The sequence below is a fragment of the Taudactylus pleione genome, unplaced genomic scaffold (genome assembly GCF_031769625.1).
Source record: "Taudactylus pleione unplaced genomic scaffold, aTauple2 ptg000737l, whole genome shotgun sequence".
Classification (NCBI taxonomy): domain Eukaryota; kingdom Metazoa; phylum Chordata; class Amphibia; order Anura; family Myobatrachidae; genus Taudactylus; species Taudactylus pleione.
Window position 1 is genome coordinate 992,262 of NW_028285139.1, and position 26,765 is coordinate 1,019,026.

At 42.3% G+C, this 26,765-nt stretch overlaps 1 protein-coding gene across 9 annotated transcripts in view; it reads left to right on the forward strand.

Moving 5' to 3' along the window:
* The window catches only part of RALGAPA1 (Ral GTPase activating protein catalytic subunit alpha 1), a 293,801-nt gene that overhangs the window by 148,063 nt on the left and 118,973 nt on the right, over window positions 1-26,765 (forward strand). For 5 of the 9 annotated variants that reach the window (XM_088457052.1, XM_088457056.1, XM_088457055.1 and 2 more), the window contains 8 exons: window positions 3,558-3,695; window positions 7,222-7,418; window positions 7,629-7,727; window positions 11,458-11,613; window positions 16,334-16,462; window positions 19,549-19,674; window positions 26,230-26,288; window positions 26,626-26,734. In XM_088457052.1, coding sequence (XP_088313178.1) covers window positions 3,558-3,695; window positions 7,222-7,418; window positions 7,629-7,727; window positions 11,458-11,613; window positions 16,334-16,462; window positions 19,549-19,674; window positions 26,230-26,288; window positions 26,626-26,734 — 1,013 coding nt within the window. The remainder of the gene's footprint in view (window positions 1-3,557; window positions 3,696-7,221; window positions 7,419-7,628; window positions 7,728-11,457; window positions 11,614-16,333; window positions 16,463-19,548; window positions 19,675-26,229; window positions 26,289-26,625; window positions 26,735-26,765) is intronic. The other 4 variants (XM_088457053.1, XM_088457057.1, XM_088457060.1 and 1 more) reach the window with 1 other exon arrangement.

A 26,765-nucleotide genomic window follows, 5' to 3' on the forward strand; every position in this document is an offset into this window, starting at 1 on the left:
ACTGACATGACGTTCATTTGTCTGCTGGCGAGCCGAGGGAAGTCACATGATAGCTGATGTAAATACAAATGCCCACAAACGAGTCGTGTTCATGATAAACTATCGGCAGACATAGAGCAGAGGTCCGTACACACGGCACTTTCTGAGCGATATCAAAACAACGCGATATGTTAGGAGCTGATCCAATGGGTATTAAACCAACCGTCAGGCCCTGGTGCTGCTTACACACTACACAATTCTCAGGCCAAGCTGACGGATATAGCCTTGTTGGGCCATAGTGTGTACTCTGCTTTAGGGGTATATTTACTGAGAATCATGTTTGGCCGAGTTTGCATTCTCATGAGAGTTCAGCCTGTTTTTGAAACTTGGAGATTCACTAAAGCCAAACACGGGTGTAAAAACAAGATTCTACCTGTAAAACATGGCTGAACACACAAATAGAATTCAATACACCATCGAATCAACTCGCAAGTACTTTCTATCGACAGGAATACAATACGCAGATTAACTAATATAAGAATCCAACAACGATAGAACTGACTCTTAGTCAATCATGGCTATTGTAGTGTTCCCGCTATGCTGTTTTAGCAGGGCACCGCGCCCTGCCCCATTTTAAAGGGTCAAAATGCACCCTGCCCTTTTAGCGGTGTCCGGCTAAAACAGCCTGCCCTGTGCCTTCCCCACCCGTGGGCCATCGTTGTACTCTGGTGGGAAAAGTTGCGGTGACCGTTCACCGACGGGCGAATAGATGCCATGCTCATGCTCACAGCATCTCTTCACCGTGAGGGGAGAGCTTTGGGGAAGCCCAGCATCTCCGTAAGTGTTGTGCACGACCCTAAGTGTGACGAATTGGGGGCGTTTAATAATGACACACCTCCTCAGCCAGCCACGCCCATTTTAGGGGTCGTGCGCGCCTTTGGCGCACACATATACTTCCTACACTCTGCCTTAGAGCCCTGCCTGCACTCTAGCGGAAACGCTAGCTGTTGTGCAGGAACCCACAAGGGGGAACTGTCAGTCGGTTAGCGCTATACTGTGCAGACAGTATTATTTGTGGATTGGGTCTTAGTGGACACACATAGAATGTACATTTAACGTATATGGGTAAAGGTATAAAAATAATATTGCTTGATGGATGTTTGAACAATGGGTATTTATTATGGATGTCTTACTGATTTGTGAATTTAAAAACATATAAATACAAGCATAGATCTAAAAACAATGTAACTTGGTATAATTGTACATATGCGCAGTTTGAAAGAAATAGGATAAATATAACAACAAACGTGATAAAACAATTTGCCCAGAGATGGACAATATTTGTTAAGACCGGATTATATTTACTGTTGACATCCACAGGATGAGTTATTTGTTCTCAATAAAAAGGGTTTGCCAATTCTTCTTTGGAATGCAGTGGCATAATAGTGGAGTAACCCTTTGTAATTTGGCAGGGTGTAGTCCAGTGTTATTATGTTACTTTAAAAGTCCTCGTTCTCTTTAAAGTAACATAATAACACTGGACTACACCCTGCCAAATTACAAAGGGTTACTCCACTATTATGCCACTGAATTCCAAAGAAGAATTGGCAAACCCTTTTTATTGAGAACAAATAACTCATCCTGTGGATGTCAACAGTAAATATAATCCGGTCTTAACAAATATTGTCCATCTCTGGGCAAATTGTTTTATCACGTTTGTTGTTATATTTATCCTATTTCTTTCAAACTGCGCATATGTACAATTATACCAAGTTACATTGTTTTTAGATCTATGCTTGTATTTATATGTTTTTAAATTCACAGATCAGTAAGACATCCATAATAAATACCCATTGTTCTAACATCCATCAAGCAATATTATTTTTATACCTTTACCCATATATGTTAAAAGTACATTCTATGTGCGCCCACTAAGACCCAATCCACAACCAATCTTTCTATCCCAATGATCTAGAAAGGGATCACAGAGGTCTGTGGCAGCCAGAAAATACACATTTAGAGGATAACCCTCCCCCTCGCCCCCTCTCCCCATTTTTTTAGAAAATAGTGCGGCTACACCCCCATTGTACAGACAGTATAGCTGTACTGGAGGTACGGGCCAATCTGTTTGTTGTTTGGAGAAGAGGACTGACTAGCCCCATAGAGTAGGGGAAGTATGTGATGTCAATGTGGGTGATGTGTAATAAAAGGTTAAAATATGCTGTGTCCGTGCTATGTGTTGTTTTTTTTATATATATATTTTCTTCACAGTGGGGGCCCTTTTTGTTCAGGCATGGTGGCACTTGTGGTTCTCCAAGTACCACCATGCTGGGGCCAACTGGCTAGGACCTGTAATTCCACTGTAAACAACAATATTCCATCTTTACACCATTACTCCTGCACCCACTGCCTCCAGGGATGCAGGGAGGATCCCCGGGCTTCATCCTAGCCCAAGGGTATCCTCTGGTGAGGGGACCCCTTTTTTAGGGTTTCCTCACTTTCCGAGGAATTTCAGGGCTGGGGTGGTGACCAGTTTTGGGCTGGTTAATGCTTAGGCAAGGAGGACACCACGTTGTGCGTCCCCCTGCCGTGGCATTACCCCCCCCCCCGTCTGCTTGAGCCTGGTGCTGGTTACTGGATATACGGTGGAGCCCCACGCTGTTTTTCCCCCATTTTCCAGGACCAGAGCGGGCTAAAAAGTCCAGTGCTGATTATCCTTATTTTTTTTTTTTTTTTTTTTACATTTGACCATTTCTTTACACTGTAACACACACAAGTGCTGCACCGATCAAACTGATCTGTGCAGTGCTTCTGCAGAACATTCTGCACACAGGCACTTCTATTGTTTTAAGCCCAATATGACTGAAATCACACACTACTAAAAATGTTAGACAATAGACCATTCGAAAACACTTTTCAGTGAAATATCTTTCAATTGAACGGCCGATATGTTGGCCAGTGTGTACCCAGCATGACACTAGCAAACCCCCCTGTAACACCACCGCACTACTCCAAGTAGCACTACCACACCATTATAATGATACCACCCTATAACACTACCTCACCACCCCCTGTAACACTACCACACCACCTTATAACATTACCATCCTAATTTTTGTTACTTTATTTTAGAGATATATAGACACAAAATTGCTTATCTAGAGTTGGATGTATATCCGGTATTTTTGTATAACAAAGGCTTACATATGAAAGTACTGCTCACTAAAAATGCAAACACATATGTCTATAACTAGTTTTCTGGGTATCTCTGACGTACCCTTCTAGCACAGTGACATGCAAATGGAGCAAGTTTAAATAAAATGGCAAATATACTAGCCCTCTCCACTCTGCATTGTTACTCAGTACTGTACCTGTTCTGTGACTGCCGACTGCTGGGTCTACCCTCCACTGACTATTTCTTGTTATGGAAATGTCCCTAATGTGACTACGATAACAGCAGCAATGACAATTGACCACCTATTTCTCTTGTGATATCATTCCTATAGAAAATATTTAATATACAGATCTAAAACTTGATAAATCTATTTCCATCACCCAACTTTTTTTTTTTTTTTTAGGTTCTGAAAATGCATCTCCGGCCCTGTCAGGTTATGGTTCACGTTCCCAAACACCATCTCCTGCAGCTTTAACATCTGAACAGGTTGAACTGCATGAAAAGCTTCAACATTCAGTTCTGCAAACACCAGATGACATAGGTAAATGAATACATAGAACAATAGTCTGGATTCATGATTATTTTACTTTAGTACCATTGATGTTCCATTTACAAGCCATTTTTAATTTTTATTTATAAAACATGTTTTAGAGGATTAATAGGTTGGAAATATGGGTAGATGCGCTAACAATTTTTGTCCATTTGCTGCCTTCGGTGTCTAATATACCAAAACAAGGTACAGCATGTAAATCTTGCATTAGTGCAGCAGGTATTTGGAATTGTTTTGGGTGTTAGTCACTAGTTTAAAGCCGGGTAAACACTAGATGACCTGTGTATCCGGCAGACATATCGTGTGGTCCGCACACACCTCACGATTGGTGAATGACTTTACGATATGTTGTTCCACTGCCGCATCTCAATGCATGGGGCCGTCAGTCACATCCTCAGATTGAGCAGCGTGTACGGCAGATATAAGGATGCGACGGATGGCGCAGTGGGAACACGCATAGTGCGTATACACTGGATGATTTGAACAAATTGTTGTTCCGATCTGTCGGAAAACTACAAATTGTGTAGTGCAGAGGTTCCCAAACGTGGTACTCAAGGCTCCCTAACAGTACAGGTTTTAGAAATATCCATGGTTGACCACAGGTGACTTAAGTACCTCAGTCAATTGACCACTTGTGTTCAACCATGGATAGCTCTAAAACCTGAACTGTTGGGGAACCTTGAGGACTGCGTTTGGGACCTTCAGGCTTAAAAGTGAGTTTTAAAACATAACAATGTTAAGTAAAGAAGTGTAGCTTATAGCCATTACTTTTCACCTTAATATATGAGAAACTATCCACAACAGTGTTTACTATTTATCAGTGGCGTAACTAGGGCAGGGCGAGCGGGGTTCGTGCCCTGGTCGCCGTTGGACCGGCGGCGCGGGGGGGGGGGCGCCGCCAGCCACGGTACCGGCCCGCCCGCCCTAGATAGCCAGTGTAGCGCCGACCGCAATGAGTGCGGTCAGCGCTACACATTTGCACAGGACCGGCGCTAGGCTTCCAGCGCCGGTCCTGGGCTGCACGCCTGAGCCCGTTCCCTCCCCCTGAGCGCTTGCCCAATAGCGCTAGGAGGCGGGCTCAGGCTGTGCATAACACACGCATCGGCGCCAGCGTGTGTTAAACAGCAGCCAATGAGAGTCAGATAGACTCTCATTGACTGCTGCAGCACCCACTGCAAGAGCCGGACTTCCGTCCGGCTCCTGCAGTGGGTAATGGGCTGACGTCATGACGTCAGTCCCATAATGCTGAGCGCGCCAGCCCGGGCGGACTGGCGGGTGGGAGCGGCATCGCGGACAGGAGCAGGAGCAGCGTGGAATCAGGTAAGTATATTTTTATATATATTTATTTCTTTTTTAACCTATCTGCACAACGGGGGAGGGGTTGTCTACTACTGAGGGGACCTCTACTGGGGGAGGTGTGGCTACTACTGGGGGTGCCATTGGGAGGACCTCTACTGGGGGGGGGCTACTCTACTGAGGACTACTACTTGGGGGGGGGACTACCACTGGGGGCATTCTAAAAGGGGCCTATTACTAGAGGCACTGCACTCGGGGGACCACTACTGGGGGCAATAATAGGAAGGGCCACTACAGGGACCACTGGATAGGGGGGGGTCACTACTGGGAGCCTGCATCAGGGGGACCACTACTGGGGGCACTGCATGGGAGGGGGGGACACTACTGCTGGGGGCACTATATAAAAGGGCACTGCATAGGGTGGGGACTACTACTGGGGGCACCATATAAAGGGCACTGCATAAGGGGATACTGCTACTGGGAGCACTGCATTGTGGGGACTGCTACTGAGGGCACTGCATAAGGGGGAACAGTACTTGGGGCACTGCATTTGGGGGGCCACTACTGGGGGTACTGAGTAAGGGGAACTAATTGGGGCTGTATAAGAGGGACCACTACTGGGGATACTGTATAAGGGGCACTACTATGGGCCTGCATTAGAGGGACCACAACTGCATACTGGGGGTACTGTATAAGGGGTACTACTGGGGTTAAGGTGCATCTGGATAGGAATGTTCAGTTTAAAAATAAAGGGGTGTGTCATGTTGACACGCCCCATTTTTAAGTGACCACGCCCATTTTTTTTGCCGCACGCGCACATGGGGGGGGTCTCCCTTTTCAAATTTGCCCTGGGCTCCAAATACCCTAGTTACACCACTGCTATTTATGCTTCACTCATAGTAATACTAATGTGAGGTAGGGGATATAATATGTCTGTGTTTTGTCAGTGGAGCAAGGATTTCCTAAAGCTTTATTTAGTTTATGTAATTTGATTTAACAGCCATTATGATTGGAGTGAATTACCCTGCAAGTTCTCTTTCCTACCTCTGTCACTTACTGCTTGTGTTGTATATTATGTAATGTTTATTTCCTGGTCTCAGCTGTACTCCGACTGGTTTTAAAGAAGCGATCCCTGGGTTTTTGCTTCTTTAAAAAGCAAATTAAGTAGCTTTTAAGCATTCATCTCATTGTTCTTAGCTGTCCTCCTCCTAATCAATATCTCCTTTTCAGAAACTCTCTGGGTGGCATGCAAGTATGGCTGCAAGTCACACACACAGTCACAGCGGATTGAGCTCTAAAGCCTCTCTGCTCACTGCTCACCACATTATGTGCCATGAGTTATGACACTGTTAGAATTATAAATTAATAGTAGCAGTCTAAAAATGCAAACAAAGGAAAAGGGTGGCAATATTATTTATTATTATTATTATTTTTATTATTATTATTATTATTATTATTATGGAACTGCTGCTTTAACGTATTTGAGTGTCAGGACAGGTTGGAAGTCCATACATCAACAATTTCTGACCTATAAAATGGTCACATTTTTTATTTTTATTTTTGGAAGGGATGACAACAAATAATGTCAGCATTTGTTTTGTGTATATATACACACACATTTAAGTAAGAATAATCAACATGAAATAACCTTTGAGCCGCTCCAAATCTGGAAATAAGTGTAGAGTGCCGAGAAGAATGAGACGGTCATATGCTTTTACACAAGTATTTGTTATCCTGTTTGCTGAGAGGAAGATGGTATTCTTAATTCTGGTTCCGAAGATTTTATGAAGATACAATTGTCACTTATTTCTTTAGAGTAAATATATCATTTTGACTTCATTCATGGTCGTGTTTATCATGTTTCTTGATCTCTTTCCTACTTTTTGTTGTATATTGTGTTTAAGCCTGCAGGTTATTCTATTGCTACCAATGAATATATACATGAAACAACGATAATTATATATACTCCAAGTAGTGTTTTTTTTACAGTATTGAATTAAAATTTTAAAATATTTCATATTTTGTAAATACATATGATGCTTTTTCCTTTATGACATGTTTTTGATATATTAAAGTTGGATAGCATTAGGATGCCTATTGCACACAAATTTTGGTGGGTCAAAAAGTTCCACAAATGAAAACAAAAAATATATTGTGTTTAAATTATTTTTTTAGCATTTCTGTAAACTTCTGCAGTCTGATCATGCTGCTTTCCTTTAAGCAGAGCCCTGTGAATTCCCATTAGAAAGCTGCAGTGTGATGGCAGGTGGCACACTCACAGGTTGGCATGCAGATGTCTCCACGGTCATGTGGAGGAGAATGCTGGGAATTCTGGGAGATGTCAATAACATCAGCAATCCTGAAATCCACGCTCAGGTGTTTGATTACTTGTGTGAGCTGTGGCAGAACCTGGCCAAGGTATTGCATCCATTTAAGATTCATTGCTATATAAAGCACCACGTTACCTCAGTAGAAAATGTGTAGGTTCCGATTTATAGAAATGAACGTTCAAAGATAAAGAAAACATCTGTATTTAATTTTAAGCAAAAAAAAAGTTACAAGGGAATGTATTTTGTGTGTGTTTTAGCTGTTCTCATTGTCTTTTGTATTATGTTTGTCACTTATCAGATTCGAGACAATTTGGGAATCTCTTTGGATAATCTGTATTCTCCTCCCCCTCCTGTACTTATCCCACCCCTGAGGATTCTCACCCCATGGCTTTTTAAGGTAATCTGAATAATTATTATTCGATGATCAATTATTGTAAAAGTGTTATATATTTATGTATACTAGTTAGCCAGTCCTGCTGTTCAGGTGTTTATGGACTTGCATACAGCTAACAATAACCAATTTTTTTCATGAGTAGTCACCTTCAGAAGTGGAATGTCCTTGTGTTCAATTTCTGGTTCTCAGTTGTGGAGCGTTTGCTATTATTTATCATGTTGTTGCAGTAACACCTTTTTCCTGGTTACTCTGGCTAATTCCTCCTGATTGCTTTGGATAACTACTGCTTGATAGAAGGCTTCAGTTGAAGCAGGATGCTGGGCTCAATTCTGGACAGCTGGGAGCTCTCATCTGTTGGTCACAAAAACAATGCAGGGAATGAGCAGGATGAGGTTTATTGCTCAAATAGCTTTTCCAAGAGCTTTTATATACCACAGTTTGGTAGTGAGAATATACATTACATGGGCTTAAAGCCCCCCTTCTTCTTTATACATTTGGGACATACTGGACCATGCAGATACAGACAGAGCCTTCTTTAGGACAATGACACTTTAAATACAGTTTTAACTATTTAAGCTTTTCTCTCCACTATATCACCATTCTGCAGGACAGGTCAATTGTGCTTTTTTTTTTTTTTTAATCCCTCGGCACACTGATTTATTTTATTCTTTCAATTCTGTTTTTTTATTGGCTACCTCTGTGGTTTTTACATGGCTGTCTCCAGCCTCGCTGACTTCCTACAGTACGGAGTGAGCTGACAAGGCACCATGCTCTCACTTCTTTCACCGCTTGTCACTCCTGAAGTGATCTCTACACTTCTGCAGTGACCAGGAACCATGTATTGCATTCACACCTTTAGCTACAACAGAACCAAACTATTCACTGGAGGAGTGGTACAGTGGTAAGACTTAAGCCTTGCAAGACTGTTGAGGAGGGAAGATCAGCTATGATCGTGCTTGTTCACTCGAGCTTGAAGGAAGGCTAGCATTCACTGGTACCTGGTTTTGGGTGGGTGTATCCTAGCTAGTCAGTCCTACACTTGTAACTGGTTAGAAATAGTAGGTATGTATTTTCAGGGCATTAGCTCACAGTGCTGGGTTATGGGGGCAGAGGGGGTAGGGGTAATCAATATTTCTTACCTGGAAGAATATTGTGATCAGGGTAGAGTCCCTGACTCTGCTTCAGGCACATTATCGACAAGTATTACAGACAATTGAAGTCCAAGGTTGGATCAATTATTTGAAGTCCCCCCTGCTTCCCAGCCAAAGGCTGGTCTTTTTGGGTACTTTGTTGGACATTTGATAGCTAAGGGTGCCAAGCACAATCATTACACAGATTGGTATGGTCTCTACTGGCTTACAGATAGACATCAGTTTCTATATGATGGCCCTTAGGATGATGGTCTTGACATTTGAGTTTGTACAATTTATGTGGCTCCATTCCAGATTTTTCCAGGCTGAACTTATCTTGAAGTGCGAATAGTCAAATGATGCCCCTGCGGCCATGTATGTCAAATATACGGGATGCACAAAGAGCTCCTTGGTAATGAAGGGGACCACCAGGATCATGCACTGGGCAGAAGAAAATGTTCCAGCAATACCAGCAGTGTTCACACCAGGGGTGGAAAGCTAGGAGGCCGATTAACTCAGGAGGCATCACTTGCATTCAGGAGAATGATCACTCAACCAGGAATTTTTTTACCAGATTGTGGTCAAATGAAGTTAGCCAGATCTTAGCTGAACCACAAGATAGAGCGATCCCACTCATGGACCAGGAATATCGACGTTTGATCCTGTTTTTACTCGAAAATTAGTACTGTATTTTTGGGGTTTTTTTTCCCAAAAGAGGTTGGCACTCTTACAAGTGTTGCAGACTTTTTTACAGGTCATGACACCCTTTGAGACCACCTTTTAAATCTTACTCTAGTACTTTGGGCCTTAAATTTGGTGTTGGAGGTGATACAACAGCCTCCATTTCTAACTTCTTGAGTTAGTGTTTGTGAAGTTTCACACATGTAAAACAGCCCAGAGGGACTCCCTAATCTCCCTATCTTGTTTTTCACACACACAGGGCTGCTCTTTTCACAACTATCTTTTCTACGAAAAGTGACTGACTATACATTTCAGTTAAATCGGGATACTGTTGTTGCAGTTTTTTGTTACAATCAGGAGGAAGTTGGATCTCTTCACTCGTTAAATGATGTTAAGTCATTGAAGATCTACGTCAAGAGGACTCTATATTCTAGCAGACATATTATCCTGTAGATCCTCTAGATGCATATAAGCCTCTCATGTGCATCATAATAAACAGAGAATAGCGAGATGGATCACTTACATTGAGGTAGGGAAACCTGTTCCTTACAATGTGAAGGTGCACTTCACCAGGCCAGTGAACACTATGTGGGTGGAGCAGCAGAGAGTTTCTGAAGAGTAGATGTGTCTGACAGCCACATAGACTAGTTGTGGCAGGATGGTGATGCACAGCAACTCTGTGAGCATACCCACCAGAAGGGGTAGATTTGGAATGTTCCCATGGTCCAGTCTCCCCCATCTGAATGAATAAGAAAATATGATCTTTATGTTTAATTTAAACTCTTTTTTTTATAATTTTATTGGTTGACACTCTCCAACTGCCCATTGTATGCTCTTGTTTTCTCGGTAACAGTTTAACAAATTGAAATATTTTTTATGGGGGTGATACAGTTTCTGTCTTGTTTTTGTGTTTCTCCGGTTCTGTCCTGTTAGGCTTGGTTAGATAAATGAGTTTCCTGCAGATCGTTTTCACTTGGGAATTAGGGGGCAGAGTAGAACAGACACCTCCAGACCCTACATTGCTCTCACTCCTGCCGGGTAAGTGCAAAGCTATTGTGGGAGTGTTAACACAGCCTTCTCTTTTACCCTGCACAGGAGCTGAGAAGGCAGTCAGACTTACAGGATCCTCTGGGTCCACACTAGAGCACCACGGTTATAGTTTTCAATCTCAAACATTAAATGCAAAAAAATAAAATTAAATGAAAATACACCACTGTGCCAAGAGTGTAAGTAATGTTTTTACATTTTAGCAAATGTAGGGGTATCAACAGTAGGGCCGAGTAGAATGCTCTAAATTGGGATGTAGTTACTATACCGACATTCGGCTTACCGGCTAAAGAAATCCCGGCCCCGGAATTTCACTACCCAGCTACAAGACCGGCGCCGGAATACCGACAGTAGGTGACATCCCGACGCCGGAATCCCTACAGTCAGGATGCCGAACGTGAGTATAGCGGGGCTGGTTAACATGGAGGGGGGGTAGGTTTAGGCGGCACGGGGGGGGGCTAGGGTTAGGCACCCCTGGCGGTGGGGTAGGGTTAGGTACTCCTGGTGGTGGGGTAGGGTTAGGCACCACTGGTGGGAGGGTTAGGTTTAGGCATCAAGGGGGAAGAGGGTTAGATTTAGGCACTAATGGGGAGGGTTAGGATAGGGTGGGGGGAGGGTTAGTGTTAGGATGTAGAGACACAGGGTTAGGGGGACAAGGGGGGAGGGTAAGTATACTTACCCGGCCCATGTTGGGATCCTGAGCATCAGGATGCCGCTGTCGGTATATTGACAGCAAGCATCCCGACTACTGGGATTTCATACCCATTTCCTCTAAATCAATAAATACTTTTACAATTCATATTACACATTTTATGCTAGTGGTATGCTTTATTAGACGTGTCCAAACATTTAATCATTATCATCCTGTATTTCAGGCCACAACCTTGCCAGACAAATACAAGCAAGGAAAACTCCATGCTTACAAATTGATCTGCAAAATCATGAAAAGACGACAGGATGTTTCTCCAAACCGGGACTTCTTAACGCACTTTTACAATATTATGCACTGTGGTTTGCTCCATACTGACCAGGTACTCCTTTTCTAATACAGCTTGACTGGATTACATACAACAGTAGTAAAAAGTTGAAGGAGTATGGTGGATTTGTAATGTTTTTGCCGCCTTGTTTAATGTCCAACACTGATTGGTCAGCGCATTTGACACATGACAAAGACCTATGTTTGGGAAAAGCTAAAAGTCAAAATCCCCCGAGCAACTACAGCAGGAGAGTTGCTGTCTGAGGGGTGATTATCTCCTAAACCATAGGCCTCTAGCCCCTGCCATTCTGATACTTGGATAAGGGGTTACATATTGTATATTGTATGTGGGTGAACATCTCTGTTAATACTAAAAACAGAAAAATATAAAATAAAGAAGGGTATAACCTACTTTTAATTTATGTAGACTAAAAATGATTAGCAGAAGAGGACATGGGCTGTGTTATGTTTCACCCCTACTGGAAAAAAATAACTTTTATGCCCCACTCTTTACAGGGAGTTGCCAACTTTTCAAGATAAGCGTAACAAACAGTTGACTGTCTTATCAACCGTAATGAAATTATTATATTGTATATGACTTAAGTACTCTATTTTCGCTGGGTAAACCGTTCTATCAAATAACATAGCTTTCTCTTTTACCTGTACTGAAAGTCCCAGGATTTCTCTGTCTCAAGCTATAAATCACAAAACGGCAGATATCTTTTAGTATTAAACATAGAACGATACACATGCTTTTTTCCAGGGACATATCTTTAGGTTGGCAGCAAAGCCTGCTATAGAGAGAAATTGGAGGACTGCCATCAGTCTATTACAGTTGACCTGCCAGCTTTATTATTTTATTATCATTTGGTTATAATGGGGGAGATGTATTTTCAGTTGATAAGTGATAAATATGCTTAATACGTACTATGTAAACAAGAAGGCCATCAAACAGAAAAAAGATTCATCAGTGGCTTATCTGTATAATACTTGATATTGACCTAAATTTCCTCTCCTATAGAACGGGATGTAGTCGGCATCCCGGCGTGCGGGATGTCAACAGTCTAAATACCGGCGCCCGAATCCTGACAGCGTCGGGATCTCTGCTCCAGTATCCCGACCGCCGGCATCCCACAGATAAGAATCGGGGGTTAGGGTTAGGCACTTAGGGGGGAGGGTTAGGTTTAGGATGTGGGAAGGTTAGGTTTAGGCACTAGGGGTAGTTAGGTTTAGGCACCAGGGAGGGTTAGAGTTGGTGGTAGTATACTTACCTACCGCTGTTGGGATTTTCACTGTTGGGATGCCTCTATCGGTATTCTGACCAGCAGCATCCTGACTTCCGGGAACTCATACCCGACCTCTATGCTCACCTTATATAGGTAAAAATTTGCACTGAAAGGTGTCTTTAATCGTCTATTCTGGATCTCGCAGCCTAATGCTCACAAATTCATTCAAACAATTTCTCCACTTATAAAATTACAAACGAGAAAAAGCTTCTCATAGTGGTTAAAAGTATAACCATTTATTAACATACACCCAATAAACAAACACAGGCAAGGATTACTCCATACCGTATATGACCTACCTGGATACATCACCCCTTTTCTAGCATGTACAACTCCCCAGGACCTCCAAAGACAGCAACTGGCATTCCCCTTCTCCACCCACGCATTTTGGACGACTGTCCTTATTCAAGGTGTGTATTTATACCCCGCCCAGATGCTCATTGGTATGTTATACCAATTTCTTTATTTGTTCTTCATCTGTAACCTGTCACAAATCGTGATCATAGCCCCCGTTTACCGTGTCGCTGTGGGTGCCGCCATCCTGGAGTCATTCATGAGACTACATAAACCTACCGGATTCCGGGAGTTATGCTCACATGACCTGTCCGACCAATAGGTGCTGAAAGTGCCCTATTTAAACCTCATGCTCATTATCAGAACAATATCTCTTCAGCTGAACATCAGTCTTCTGACTGCAGTGGCTTGCTGTCCTGTTCCAGTTCCTGTATCTGATCTTGCCTCCAGCAATATGCATTTGCTAAGCGCATCTACATCTGATTCTGCCACCAGTAATCTGCATTTCCGAAGTACATCTACATCTGGTTTGCCTTCAGTGACTTGCATACTAGTGCACCTGCATCTGACTCTGCCTTCAGTTATTTGCACTCATAGAGTACATCTACAACAGTTTCCTATACCTGCGCACACGGTGCATAACCTATCTAGTACTGCATCTCCAGTTACCTGCATACAAGTGCATCCTGCACTATTCAGTTTGCATTTATCATCTGGGCTGTGCTGCACTGTGCATTCTATCCAGCAGGTGTCCCATTATATTCTGGAGTTACATCTACGTCCTACCTTCAGTATTGTGCAGCACTTTGTGATCTATCCTCCTGCAGACGGTCACTGGTACTACAGGCACTCCATTGTAGTCACTTACACTACCTGTCCCGCATGGCAGTTCTGACTACTGTATTGATCAAGCTTCATACTCAGGCAGTCAAACCAATACCATACACATGATATATTGGTGAAGGAGTATATATGTGAAGGAGTCTTATTAGGGTCTCAAGTTTCTGCTATTCTCTCAGTCATTGAACTAAGTCCACTGGTCCTGATCCGACTCCACAAAACCCTAGAGCCGTGACATAACCAATACAATTCCGCTATTTAATCTTTTGTTTTAGAACTACGTAGTCTTACTAGTTGTTTTTAGTGAATTTTAGAATTGCATCTGTGAGTATTTTGTTTTGCTGTTTATGCATTAAATTCCAGTTATCCAGAGTGTAACCCACCTGGGCTTGTCATATATAGTTTTGCAACACTGCTGTGGAATAAGGACCTCTTTGTCCAGCCGTGTGTCTGATGCAATATTATTTCATGTGAGACTAAACAGAACCACTTGGGATTTCCCCTATTCAGGTGTAGTAGAGTTACGCTTCAGACGTTACAGTTGTTAGCATCTAAGGTGATACTCTATCCTTTTAGTTAAATGCCCATTCAGAAACCGTTGGCTTATTTTGGTTAATCCGGTCTCACTGTGCTATATCACTTCAATGAATGCAGTATTGGTAGTAGAATATCCTGTAAAAGTTATTGTTTGGGACACATTTTCTCCACACAGCCCTATTAATAATAAATGAATAAGTAAATACATGATTGATTCATTATTGCAGCATTGTGTTGCTTGGGTATATCCATTTGTAGGGGCTGCTATGAAGTATTGAAGGAGAACATCCCGAATAATACTTTCCTGGTAATTCCTTTTTTTTTTTTAAAAATACTCCTTGACAGCCCAGGTTTCCGACCTATGTTTTTTCCGATGTTTTATGTTTATAGAGACTGCATGAGAAGTCACTGTAAGAGAGAGCGGAAGAGGAGGAACGCCATAAGATACCATCCAAAGGAGTATTTAAAAAAAAAAATTCACAACCTGTCCATGGCAGTCCCGACAATGGGTTAACTCCCTTCTACAGTAGATAGGTATATCTAGAAGGGAGCTAACCCATTGTCGGGACTGCCATGGAGTATTTAGAAAAAAAGGAATTATCTGCGAGTAATTTGTGGTTTATCTCTGACTTGAGCTTGAAAAAGTCCGAAGTGTTGGGCGAAACTAGTTGCTGCCTTGATTACCTTCAAATTGTCCAGACTGAGCTCAAGAGGCTTTCCTTCCCACCAAGCACCCTGAATTGAGGTTCGCGATTCACTAAGACGCAGCTTATCTGCTGATCCAGGCATACTGCATGCCCTAGTGGTAACTGCTACAGCACTTGGTCCCAATACTATAGCCTGCAGGACCCAGCAGTGAGAGTGAGCCGCAGGACATTTGAGGTCCGGGACGGATCCAACACAGAGCTGCCCCAGCGTGTTACAGAAACACAGGATCACTTACAGTCTTTTGGTGTTGGAAGGAAATTATTAAAGCAGCAAGTGCTTGTGCTATGAAATTAAGAGCAACTTAACTCTCATATGTTACACACGGACATTAAGCAGTCCATTGACATTTTACATTGTCCTTCGTTTCTCTTTATACGGTCTATACTTATAGATTTTCATCTGCCTCATTTATATATATCCAGCTGGACTCTTATTCACTACCATTTATATGGTTCATATTTTATGTTATATGTATGGTTTATGTGCCATTGTTTTTAGATGCTAGTTCATTGTATGATCAGCAGCGCTGATTCTATGTAGACTGAACACCGATACATTTTTGCAGTGACTAGTCAGTTGTTTTTACTGTGTAGCTAAATGTCTTTATTGTTACAATAAATTATTATACAGTGTCAATTGGTGGCTGTTTCTATCCAGCGCAGTTTTTGATTTTTAATGGTTATCCCTGACTCCGCTGATCCTACACAATGTCAAACTGAAACGGGGTGAATTATCGCCCTTCAATTGTACCTAACAGCCCTGGTATGAAGACTTTTTTTTTTTCTCTACCAATTTTCTGTCTTCTGCCTTGGCAAGTTGTATATTGAGGAGGAGCAGTGAAATTGGAGGTAGTACAGGGAGGAGTATGTTACTTTTCTAGCATCATACATCGTAGGGGTGAAACATAACCTATTATATATGTCCCAATACAGCTTCAGAAAAACTGGTTTAACAATAAGGCCAAAATTAACCCCTCTTTGTTTTTCTTGTTAATGCCAACCATACATAACACTGTAGGTACATCTATTGCTACATGCTTGTACAACAGTGCATATATATAATGTTTGAGAAAAAGCAAGTGTTAACATTGTGTGCTTTTCATCTTCATAGGACATAGTAAACACCATTATCAAGCACTGCTCACCCCAGTTTTTTTCGCTGGGGCTCCCAGGGGCTACTCTCCTAATTATGGACTTCATTGTAGCAGCAGGGAGAGTTGCTGCCTCACCGTCTCTAAATGTAAGAACAACCTTAGTTACAATTGATCATATTGTTAGGCTTACCATTCTCCACTTCCTATGTGGTAAAATATTACAAGTACAGTACATTGGTTATTAGATATGTTTCTTAAACCGTATCAATAAAACTAAAGTAAATGAAAGCATGTATGCAAGCCAGAATGCATTGTACAGTACAGTACCTATATTGTGGCTTTATTACCATGGTTCGCTTAATTGTTAATGCCGATTGGTCAAGTCAAGTCTAAGCAATTGCCAATAACGGGCCATGTTGTCTGATATTCCCTGGGTCATCAAGCCCTTTTTTGTAGGGCCTGAAACAAATATGTACAGTGTAATGGACTATTTCTTGTATCTCCTTGGCAAACAGCCAATGCCACATCACACTGCTGTTATACAGAGTCTAAAACTGCCGTGATAGAGGACAAAAACTTAAAACGCAACATGGTAACTATGTAATTATGACATCACTGATTATTCCCTTGTATGTGTATCTACCAACCTATATTTGTATTAATGGGGAGACTGCAAGTCAATCAGTGTGTCCCCAAGGTAATCCTACACTTATATAACGTACTTGACCATGCAATGGAAAGGCATACATACAGTGTGTATGTATGTATATATATATATCTATCCCAGAATGTCCCGCACTCACAACCATACAGTGTACAACGTTGGGGTGCTTCCAAGGATCAAACAAAGATGATCCCAAAATAGTCTTGTATATCCACCAAAGGAAGGAGGCACTCGCCGCTATATTTCTTTAAGTAGTTTTGAGGTATTTATATATAGTGATTCCCACGTTCTAGGTGGATAACACTGAGGTGTGTACATGCTATTAATGGTTTGATCATATGGTCACATAGGTTCCTTGGTGATGGTGTCCCGCCAGTATCATGTGCATGAAGCAGCACTTTATATTGCACTATATGTGCTAGATATATGAGACTGTTTAACATAAGCAGTGCATTTGTCTGTAAGGAGCCTGGTAGACATGACATGTCAATGTGTTTTCCTCTTTTTCACAGATTATGTTTCTGTATTTTTTGTAATTACCAATTATTGGATGAGGTCTTGAGAAAGGTTCAGTTTGGAACCGACACGTCGACCAGAATTTGTTACATCCAAGCAAGTGTAAAGCCCATGAATGAATAAAACTACTTAAAGAAAAATAGCGGCGAGTGCCTCCTTCCTTTGGTGGATATACAAGACATATATATATATATATATATATATATATATATATATACAGTTAGGTGCATAAATATTGGGACATTGACAGAATTTTCATATTTTGGCCTGTCTCCTCACCACCACAATGGCTTTGAAATGAAACAAACAAGATGTGCTTTAACTGCAGACTTTCAGATTTAATTTGAGGGTAATTACATCCAAATCAGGTGAACAGTGTAGGAATTACAACGGTTTCTATATGTGCCTCCCACTTTTTAAGGGGCCAAAAGTAATGGGACTATCAACTCCAAAGCTATTTCATGGACAGGTGTGGGCTATTCCCTCGTTATTTCATTATCAATTAAGCAGGTAAAAGGTCTGGAGTTGATTCTAGGTGTGACATTTGCATTTGGAATCAGTTGCTGTCGACTCTCAATATGAGATCCAAAGAGCTGTCACTATCAGTGAAGCAAGCCATAATTAGGCTGAAAAATCAAAACAAACCCATCAGAGAGATAGCAAAAACATTATGTGTGGCCAAATCAAGTGTTTGGAACATTCTTAAAAAGAAAGAACGCACCGGAGAGCTCAGCAACACCAAAAGACCCGGAAGACCACGGAAAACAACTGTGGTGGATGACAGAAGAATTATTTCCCTGGTGAAGAAAAACCCCTTCACAACAGTTGGCCAAATCAAGAACACTCTCCAGGAGGTAGGTGTATATGTGTCAAAGTCAACAATCAAGAGAAGACTTCACAAGAGTGAATATAGAGGGTTCACCACAAGATGTAACCCATTGGTGAGCCACAAAAACAGGAAGACCAGATTAGAGTTTGCCAAACAACATCTAAAAAAGCCATTACAGTTCTGGAACAACATCCTATGGACAGATGAAACAAAGATCAACTTGTACCAGAGTGATGGGAAGAGAAGAGTATGGAGAAGGAAAGGAACTGCTCATGATCCAAAACATACCACCTCATTAGTGAAGCGTGGTAGTGTGATGGCGTGGCCATGTATGGCTGCCAATGGAACTGGTTCCCTTGTATTTATTGATGATGTGACTGCTGACAAAAGCAGCAGAATGAATTCTGAAGTGTTTCGGGCAATATTATATGCTAATATTCAGTCAAATGCTTCAGAACTCATTGGACGGCGCTTCACAGAGCAGATGGACAATGACCCGAAGCATACTGCAAAAGCAACCAGAGTTTTTTAAGGCTAAAAAGTGGAATGTTATGCAATGGCCAAGTCAATCCCCTGACCTGAATCTGATTGAGCATGCATTTCACTTGATGAAGACAAAACTGAAGGGAAAATGCCCCAGTAGAGGCCTGGCAGAGCATCACCAGGGATGAAACCCGGCATCTGGTGATGTCTATGCGTTCCAGACTTCAGGCTCTAATTGCCTGCAAAGGATTTGCAACAAAGTATTAAAAAGTGAAAGTTAGATTTAGGATTGTTTAGTTTGTCCCATTACTTTTGGCCCCTTAAAAAGTGGGAGGCACATATAGAAACCATTGTAATTCCTACACTGTTCACCTGATTTGGATGTAATTACCCTCAAATTAAATCTGAAAGTCTGCAGTTAAAGCGCATCTTGTTTATTCACCACCACAATGGCTTTGCAATGGAACAGAGGCCAAAATATGACAATTATGTCAAAGTCCCAATATTTATGCACCTGACTATATATATATATATATATATATATATATATATATATATATATATATAATATTTTTGTGCAATTTGGGTTGTTTCTGCTTTTAACAAGATGCCTCCTTAAATTAAAAGTACAATATGTTATCAGTAGGGGACATGCATTCACTTAATTTCACATTAGTGTATTTGCTTTGGTGATTTCTTGAGTGACTGTAGACTGTCTTTTAATATCACTTTGTTGACAGGCACCACGTGTGGAAGCACAGGTGCTGCTAGGATCGCTAGTCTGCTTCCATAACCTCTATCAGGAGCTCCCGGCCCTGCATCCTAGCAGCTCTGAAATTGTAATGTCGCAGTTCACGGATGTCAAGGTGAGATTTGTTTCATTTTGTAATAATTTTCTGTTTAAAATCTAATCGTCTTATTTGAAAAAAAACTAATACAGCATAATGCAAAAAATATGTAAAAAGAGGATGTTTGGTACTCGCTGTTTCTCAATCCATCTGGGGTACACTGAGATACCATGGGGTGTAGAGGGCGCTTTCCAGGAGCATGCACAATCTGCAAATTAAACTTGCTTGTGGGCTGCCTCTCCCCCCTCTATATCCCATGATGTTAAGCACCTCAGTTTCAAATTTAATAATCCCATAGAAGACCGTAATCTATATACTGAACTCAAACAAAACTCAAGTAGAAAGAAAAGTAATGCAATGGGCGCCAGGTAAAGAGAAAACAGAATTAACTGGGTACGAAAATCCTCTCTTCTCTTGCATCCAATCTGGTTGACAGTGGAATATCATGGGGACATTGCTGAGATGCCCATAAGTAAGGACACAGCTATAGTTGGGCGTAAAACTTTACTCCCAAAACTGGCATCTCTGGCTACAAAAACATTACATTTGTAGAACTTTGTATATGTACGAACAGACGACTAGATGGCCACTTTGCACTACTGATCCAAAGAGGCACAAGGTCACGCCGCCCAATAGGTGCTGACTGATCTGGAACAATGAAATAGGGGCTTCTTCCGAAATATACACTTGCTGAATGGTTGCCATAATCCACCTGGCCACTGACTGCTTGTTCGCTGACCAACCTTGCATGTGCGCACCAAGAGGCTGTCAAGTCTTAAAGAATGTAGCAGGTCTAGATAGATGGATCCGCAGAACATGGACAACGACAAGAAGACCAAGAGAATCGCCACAGGCTGAAGCCATGTCTTGGCCCAGAAGAGGACTCACCATTGGTGAGATGAAAACGGGAAAGGAAGGTCTCGTATACAGGACCACACTGTCTTGATGGAAAAACTAGAAATGGGACCAACAAGATAGAGCCACTAACTCCCAAACCCATCTGGCTTTAGAAAAGGCTAACCAAACGAAACTTTCCAAGTCAGAAAATTTAAGATCCACTGAATCCAGGGGTTGAAAAGTGGTTTCTGTGTTGCTGAAAGGACCAAGTTTGAAGTTCAGGGATGGCGGACAATTTACATTGGAAAAATATAGAGCCTAAACCTGCACCATCTGGAAAGTTAGAATCAACTCGCTGTCCTACAAGCATGATGACAGGTAAGCTAGCTTGAACAAAGGCATGTGTACTTCATTTTTTTTTTTCACACCTGGAAATATGACTCTTCCATATGCAGTGGTAGCTGAGGATGTCTGTGTATCACAACCATTTTGACCAATCCAAAACCACATAGATGACTGCAAGTCCCTTGTATTTAGCATCTTTCAGCATGCAGGGAGCATCAGCATTGGCACCAAGAGGTATACCAAATTCAGTTGCCACTGGTCCATCATTACATTTACTGGAACTGCTTCCGGATCCCTGAGTGGCACTTGTGTTTCCGTCAAAAGGCTATCAAATCCGGGATATGCTCAATATCCCGACCACAGGGATTCCGGCTGGCAGAATGCCGGCGCCGGAATACAGACACCTATCAGAATCCCGGCGCCACCATCAGAACCAACGGAATCTCCATGGTAAGTATTAGGGTTAGGCACTAAGGGGGGGAGGGTTTGGTTTAGGCTGCAGGGAGGGGGAGTTTAGGCTTAGGCACAGGGGAGGGTTAGGATAGGGAGATGGGGAGGGTTAGGATGCCGACAGACAGGTGTCTGTATCCTAACCCTGCCGAGATACCGGCGTCAGGATTGCGCCGGCACCCATCACATCAAATCCACTTCCTGCAGATCCATTTTGTTCTACAGGTTGTTAAAAGACATCGGGATGCGTAAACCTCTCTCCAGCGTGGATTGTGTGGTGACTTAGGAAATCAACTTCTTAGTTTTCCATCCCTGTGATAAATATGGTGGATATCCTGGTACATTCTTTTCCCCCCAGTGAAAAATCTTGGTTGCTTATACCATCGGCATGGACCTGCAAGTCCCCCACTGAACCCCAACTCTGTAGACTGGTATCAGTGGTTACTACAGTTGACTCCCAGTCACATTGCATGGTCTGCTGGGTTGTCAGCGACAACTGAAACACCTGAGTCTCCCAAGTTGTGATTCATTTGAGACCAGCAAGCAAGAAGTTACAGCTGGAACTTCCTGGAGTGAAATTGTGCAAATGGAATTTCTTCAAAGTAGGAGATCTAGCAACTTCCTGCAGAGAAGCATACACACTGGCTTGTAAGAGAGTAAGGACCTACCTCTAGATGGCCAAAATCATTTCCTCTGGCAGGAATACCTTGTGACCTCGGTGTTGAAGATAAAACCCAGAAAAACCATGCACTTTGACAGGATAATTGGTCTTAGAAAAGTTGACTTAACCATACTATTTCAGCCTTTCCATTGTACAATGAAGAGAGCAGTGTGTCACTCACTTTGATGAGAAGGTCGTCCAGGAATGGAATGAGCAGCCATGACCTTTGTGAAGACTCTCTGAGCTGCCAAACCAAAGAGATTATTCTGAGCTGCCAAACCAAAGGGATGATCCCTGAATTGGTAACAAAGGAGACAGTGGAACTCCTCCTAGATCGGCATATACAGGTACTCATACTTTATATCCATCGAGGCAAGGCACAAGTTCTGCTCCATGGAATTGATGACCGTATGTAGTGGCTCCATCTTGAACTTGCCAACCCCCAGATGTAAATTGAGAGTCTTGTAGTTCAATTCCAGTTTTGGATACAAGAACAGGGGAGAATATAACGCCAAAGCTTTCTGATCTGACAGTACTGGAGAATCATCCCCGACTTCAGTATTGATTAGATGATAACTGAAGTCTGGTCTTGTCCTTTGAAACAGCGTTGCATTAACCTTTGGTGAACAAGGTGGAGTGGTGAGTTCACGCACTTTACACACATGTACTCGCTGCTCTAGCCCTCCCCGCACAAAACCCTTGTTGCTACACAAACTGGCAACATCACAAGTCCAGCTAAAGGAAACAGCAACTTGCGCACTGTATTTTTTAAAAAGTTATAGGAGTTAATATCTTGCTGGGGTATGTAACACCCCACCTAGTTCACAGAAGGTTAAAACGCCTGGAAGGAAGCCCAAAATAACCTATTCCAATGATACCTCCCACTGTCCATGCAAGTAGCCATCCATTTTTCATGGAATCACAGCAGACGCTCCCACCACAGACGATTGTAGGTGGTTTGGTGTCCTGTCATGCGATCTGCTTGACACGCCTTCCCAGTTTGGACTGCTTACACCTCTGGATGCCATCAGGGAAACCAGCAGAATATGCCATTTGGGGCGCTTTCCTGTTTCTATCTTGAGACACAAAAGATACTAAATTGATGATTTTTGGGCTTCACTGGAAGGAAGGAACTCCCACCAGTTATGATGATGGAATCCACACCTGATCCAAAGAGAACAGAACCAGCAAAAGGCAAAGGCTCTAATAACCATTGGGATCTGCATCTGCCTCCCATCATTTGAGCCAGAGAGTGTACCAGACCGCAGAAATCCAGGACAGACCTAGTGCTGCATCCATGAGCACCTCACCATGTCCATGGTTAGATTCACGAAAAACAAGAAGTCTAGTCTAGAAAACCCTGGCTGTAACCCTTTATTGAATTGTTCAGCCCAGCTCTCCGCTGACTTGTTGGCCCAGGCAGCCACCAGAATGGGCCTGAGAGACATTTCACTCACAATTCCTTTCCAAGTTGTTAAGGACAATGCAATAGGAATGGGGTTTGTAGTGGTCTTGGCTAGCTGAGCAATGACAGCATCCACTTAAAGGGAAACTTATTCTACTTACCCAAATCATCTTCCAATAACATATAATATAGAACCAGCGCTACTGAGAATAATAGGTAAACAAATATGATGGACAGAGTTCTAATAATTAGATCAACATGTGATTTATTGGACTAAAACATGCACCCTAGTGCAATAATGAGATCTCTAATTAGAGACACAAATAATTAAAATATGCATAGGAAATAACAAGAAAATAAAATCAATATATAGAATAGTAAAAATCCACCAATGTCAAAGTTGGAATAGTACTCTCTCCACAGTGTCCCAGTGTCACACTCCTGAGGAAGCTGAGTGGTCATTGCTCAGAGAAACGCGTTGAGACTTTATTCATTCACCACCTATGTGGATTTACCATCTGTTAGATATATTTTGGACTCCAAACTCTCCCCTTGGAATAACTTTGCAGCCTGAAAATGATTCCTTAAGGATTGTGCTTCAGCCTACTCACTCTGCTGGATGCCAGAGGACTTCCTACTTACAAGTTACCACCTCATACACTTTGGATGATTCCTTGTCAACACACTTTAGCCATATTACTAATTGCTGGATGCCAGAGGACTTCCTGCCAGGCTTCATTAGCCCACTGGTAACGTTGCGCTGCTATCACCCATTAATTCTGGGACACTGTGGAGAGAGTCCTATTCCAACTTTGACATTGGTGGATTTTTACTATTCTATATATTGTTTTTATTTTCTTGTTATTTCCTATGCATATTTTACATTTTAATTATTTGTGTCTCTAATTAGAGATCTCATTATTGCACAAGGGTGCATGTTTTAGTCCAATAAATCACAGGTTGATCTAATTATTAGAAATCATATTTGTTTACCTATTATTTTCAGTAGCGCTGGTTCTATATTAAATGTTTTTTCCCCTGTATTTTGGGGCTGACTACCCCATTTACCAGCAGCTCTCGTGGTAGCACGTCTATCTTGTGTATTTATTTAGTAAGCTCTTCGAAGAACAGTTAGGAAGAAGTGAATGCCCTTGGCAACGCTGATCCTGCTCCTGTTATTATAACTTTCCTGGGAAATCTAAGTTTTAACAAGGAAACTATCTAAACAACAGGTTCCACCAGATCCTCAAATCTAGGGCTTAGCAGGTGGCCAGCACCAATTCCTTTACCACATGTCACCTGAGGAATCTTCTTCCAAAATAGATGGTTCCTCAAAGTCTGAATCGCTGGCAACCTCCATATTCAGAGAGATCTGGGACCGTTGGGAACCGAACCAGCGCAGAGCTCTTACGCTTGAAGGATTGGACTGGTAGTCTGCTGCATAGAAGTAACCCAGGGAGGAGCCTGACTTATTAACTGGTATTCATCCTGAGACTGGCAATTTGAGTAGGAGCTCTGAATGGGAAGGAATCAAACAGTCACTCACCTGTCTTTGGGCCTAATTCAGAGTTGGGAATAGAGTAAGAAAGAGCAAGTAACTGTACATCTTGGTCAAAACCATGCTGCACTGCAGGTGGGGCAGATGTAGAATGTGCAGAGAGATTTAGATTTGGGAGGGGATTGTCCAAACTGAATTCTAAATTGCAGTGTAAAAATAAAGCTGTCCGGCATTTTTGGGCTACATGCAAAAGCAGCCAGTATTTACCCTGCTTGCAAAAAATGTATGTATTTGCACCCCTTGCATTGCAGCATGGTTTGTCCAGGTACACAGATAGTCTTACTTATCACCTGAGTGAGATCAGCAATGGAGTGCACAAACACCTCCACCCAGGCAGGTTCTGATACTTGGGCTGCTGCCTCTTCAGAAGGAAGCAGAGCATTGTCCACTGTGAAGACAAGTGAACAGAGTAACATAAAGTAAAGTAACCGACCCAAGATACAAAAACACACAAGCCACATTGTGTCAGTGCTGGTAGTTGGAGCGGGAAGCATGCGTGATGTATGTGTGCATCGTCATCTGGTTCCACTGCGCATGTCCTAGATAAACATCGATCAGCATTATATTGTAGATAGGAGCAAAGAGAGGCAAACTGGCATACAGTGGAAGCACATGACCCCTGTAACACACGTAATTTTCCCACATCAGTGCAGTATTACCATAGACCTGCAGAATCACAATTTATAACTATTAGCCACCCCTCCAGGGAGGAAAATGGCCACTACAATGAAGTGCACTGTTCCACACTGCCAAAGCGGAGCTGCACACTCAGCACTGTCCAGGTCCTGCCACGTAGTCTCAGCCAGAACAGCGCCACTATGTCTGCCGATTCTGGCCTCGACAGAACAATTGAAGAGTTCCCCCGCAGGACCCTCCCTTACCAATGGACGACCTGCAGGACAGGATGTAGCAACCAAAGGGGAAGACCCATGCGAGCTGTGTCGATCACAATGACAGAGATGGCGCCAAGAACTGCCCCAAAGTCCCTGGCCTACCACAGAATCTATTACCGGGTGACCTCTTTCCAGGAGCTCAGATAGATCGGTGCCTGCTCCATGGGCGCAAAAAAATTAAGAAACTGAGGTGCTTAACATAATGGGATGTAGAGGAAGAGGAGACAGCCCCAAAACAAGTTTTGCCCATGGAACTGCATCCATTACTCCCCATGTTATTCCATTGTCCACCAGATTGGATGCCAGAGAATTAACCATTAACCAAGAACATTCTAAAACCAACATGAGATAATACCTAAACAAACAAATATTTTTGCCACTAAGTCACCTAAGACATTGAAACTTTACTTTTGTTTCATTTTAGGAGCTAACAATCAAAACTGTGTTAAGCTCTGCTAGAGAAGAGCCTTCTGGGCCAGCAAGGTAAACATTCCAGAACTGTAACTTTTTCCCATTAGACAGTATATAGGAAATGGCAAAACAGGGAATGTCTGGGAATTCTATTTCAATCATGCCTTTCCGGATAGGTGTGGTGTGTCCAATGTTTAGTGATGAGAATATTTTATTGTGCTCTAGGTTGGCATTATGCAGTTTTTTTTCTTTTCTGCCATGGAATATTACAGATGATTTAAAACATTTTGTATTCTTGGATTAATTACTGAAAGACTCGCACATCTATGGAAGCACTTGGTTTGTCTGTAACTGGTGTATTCTGTGGCTACTTCAATGTGGGCAATTATACCATGATTCTTTTTTACAGATGTGTAGCTCTGTGCAGTTTAGGAATCTGGATGTGTGAGGAACTTGTCAATCAAACGCATCACCCGCAGATTAAAGAAGCACTTAATGTCATTTGTGTCTCCCTGAAAGTAAGGAAATCGCACATAAAGTGAATGTCAA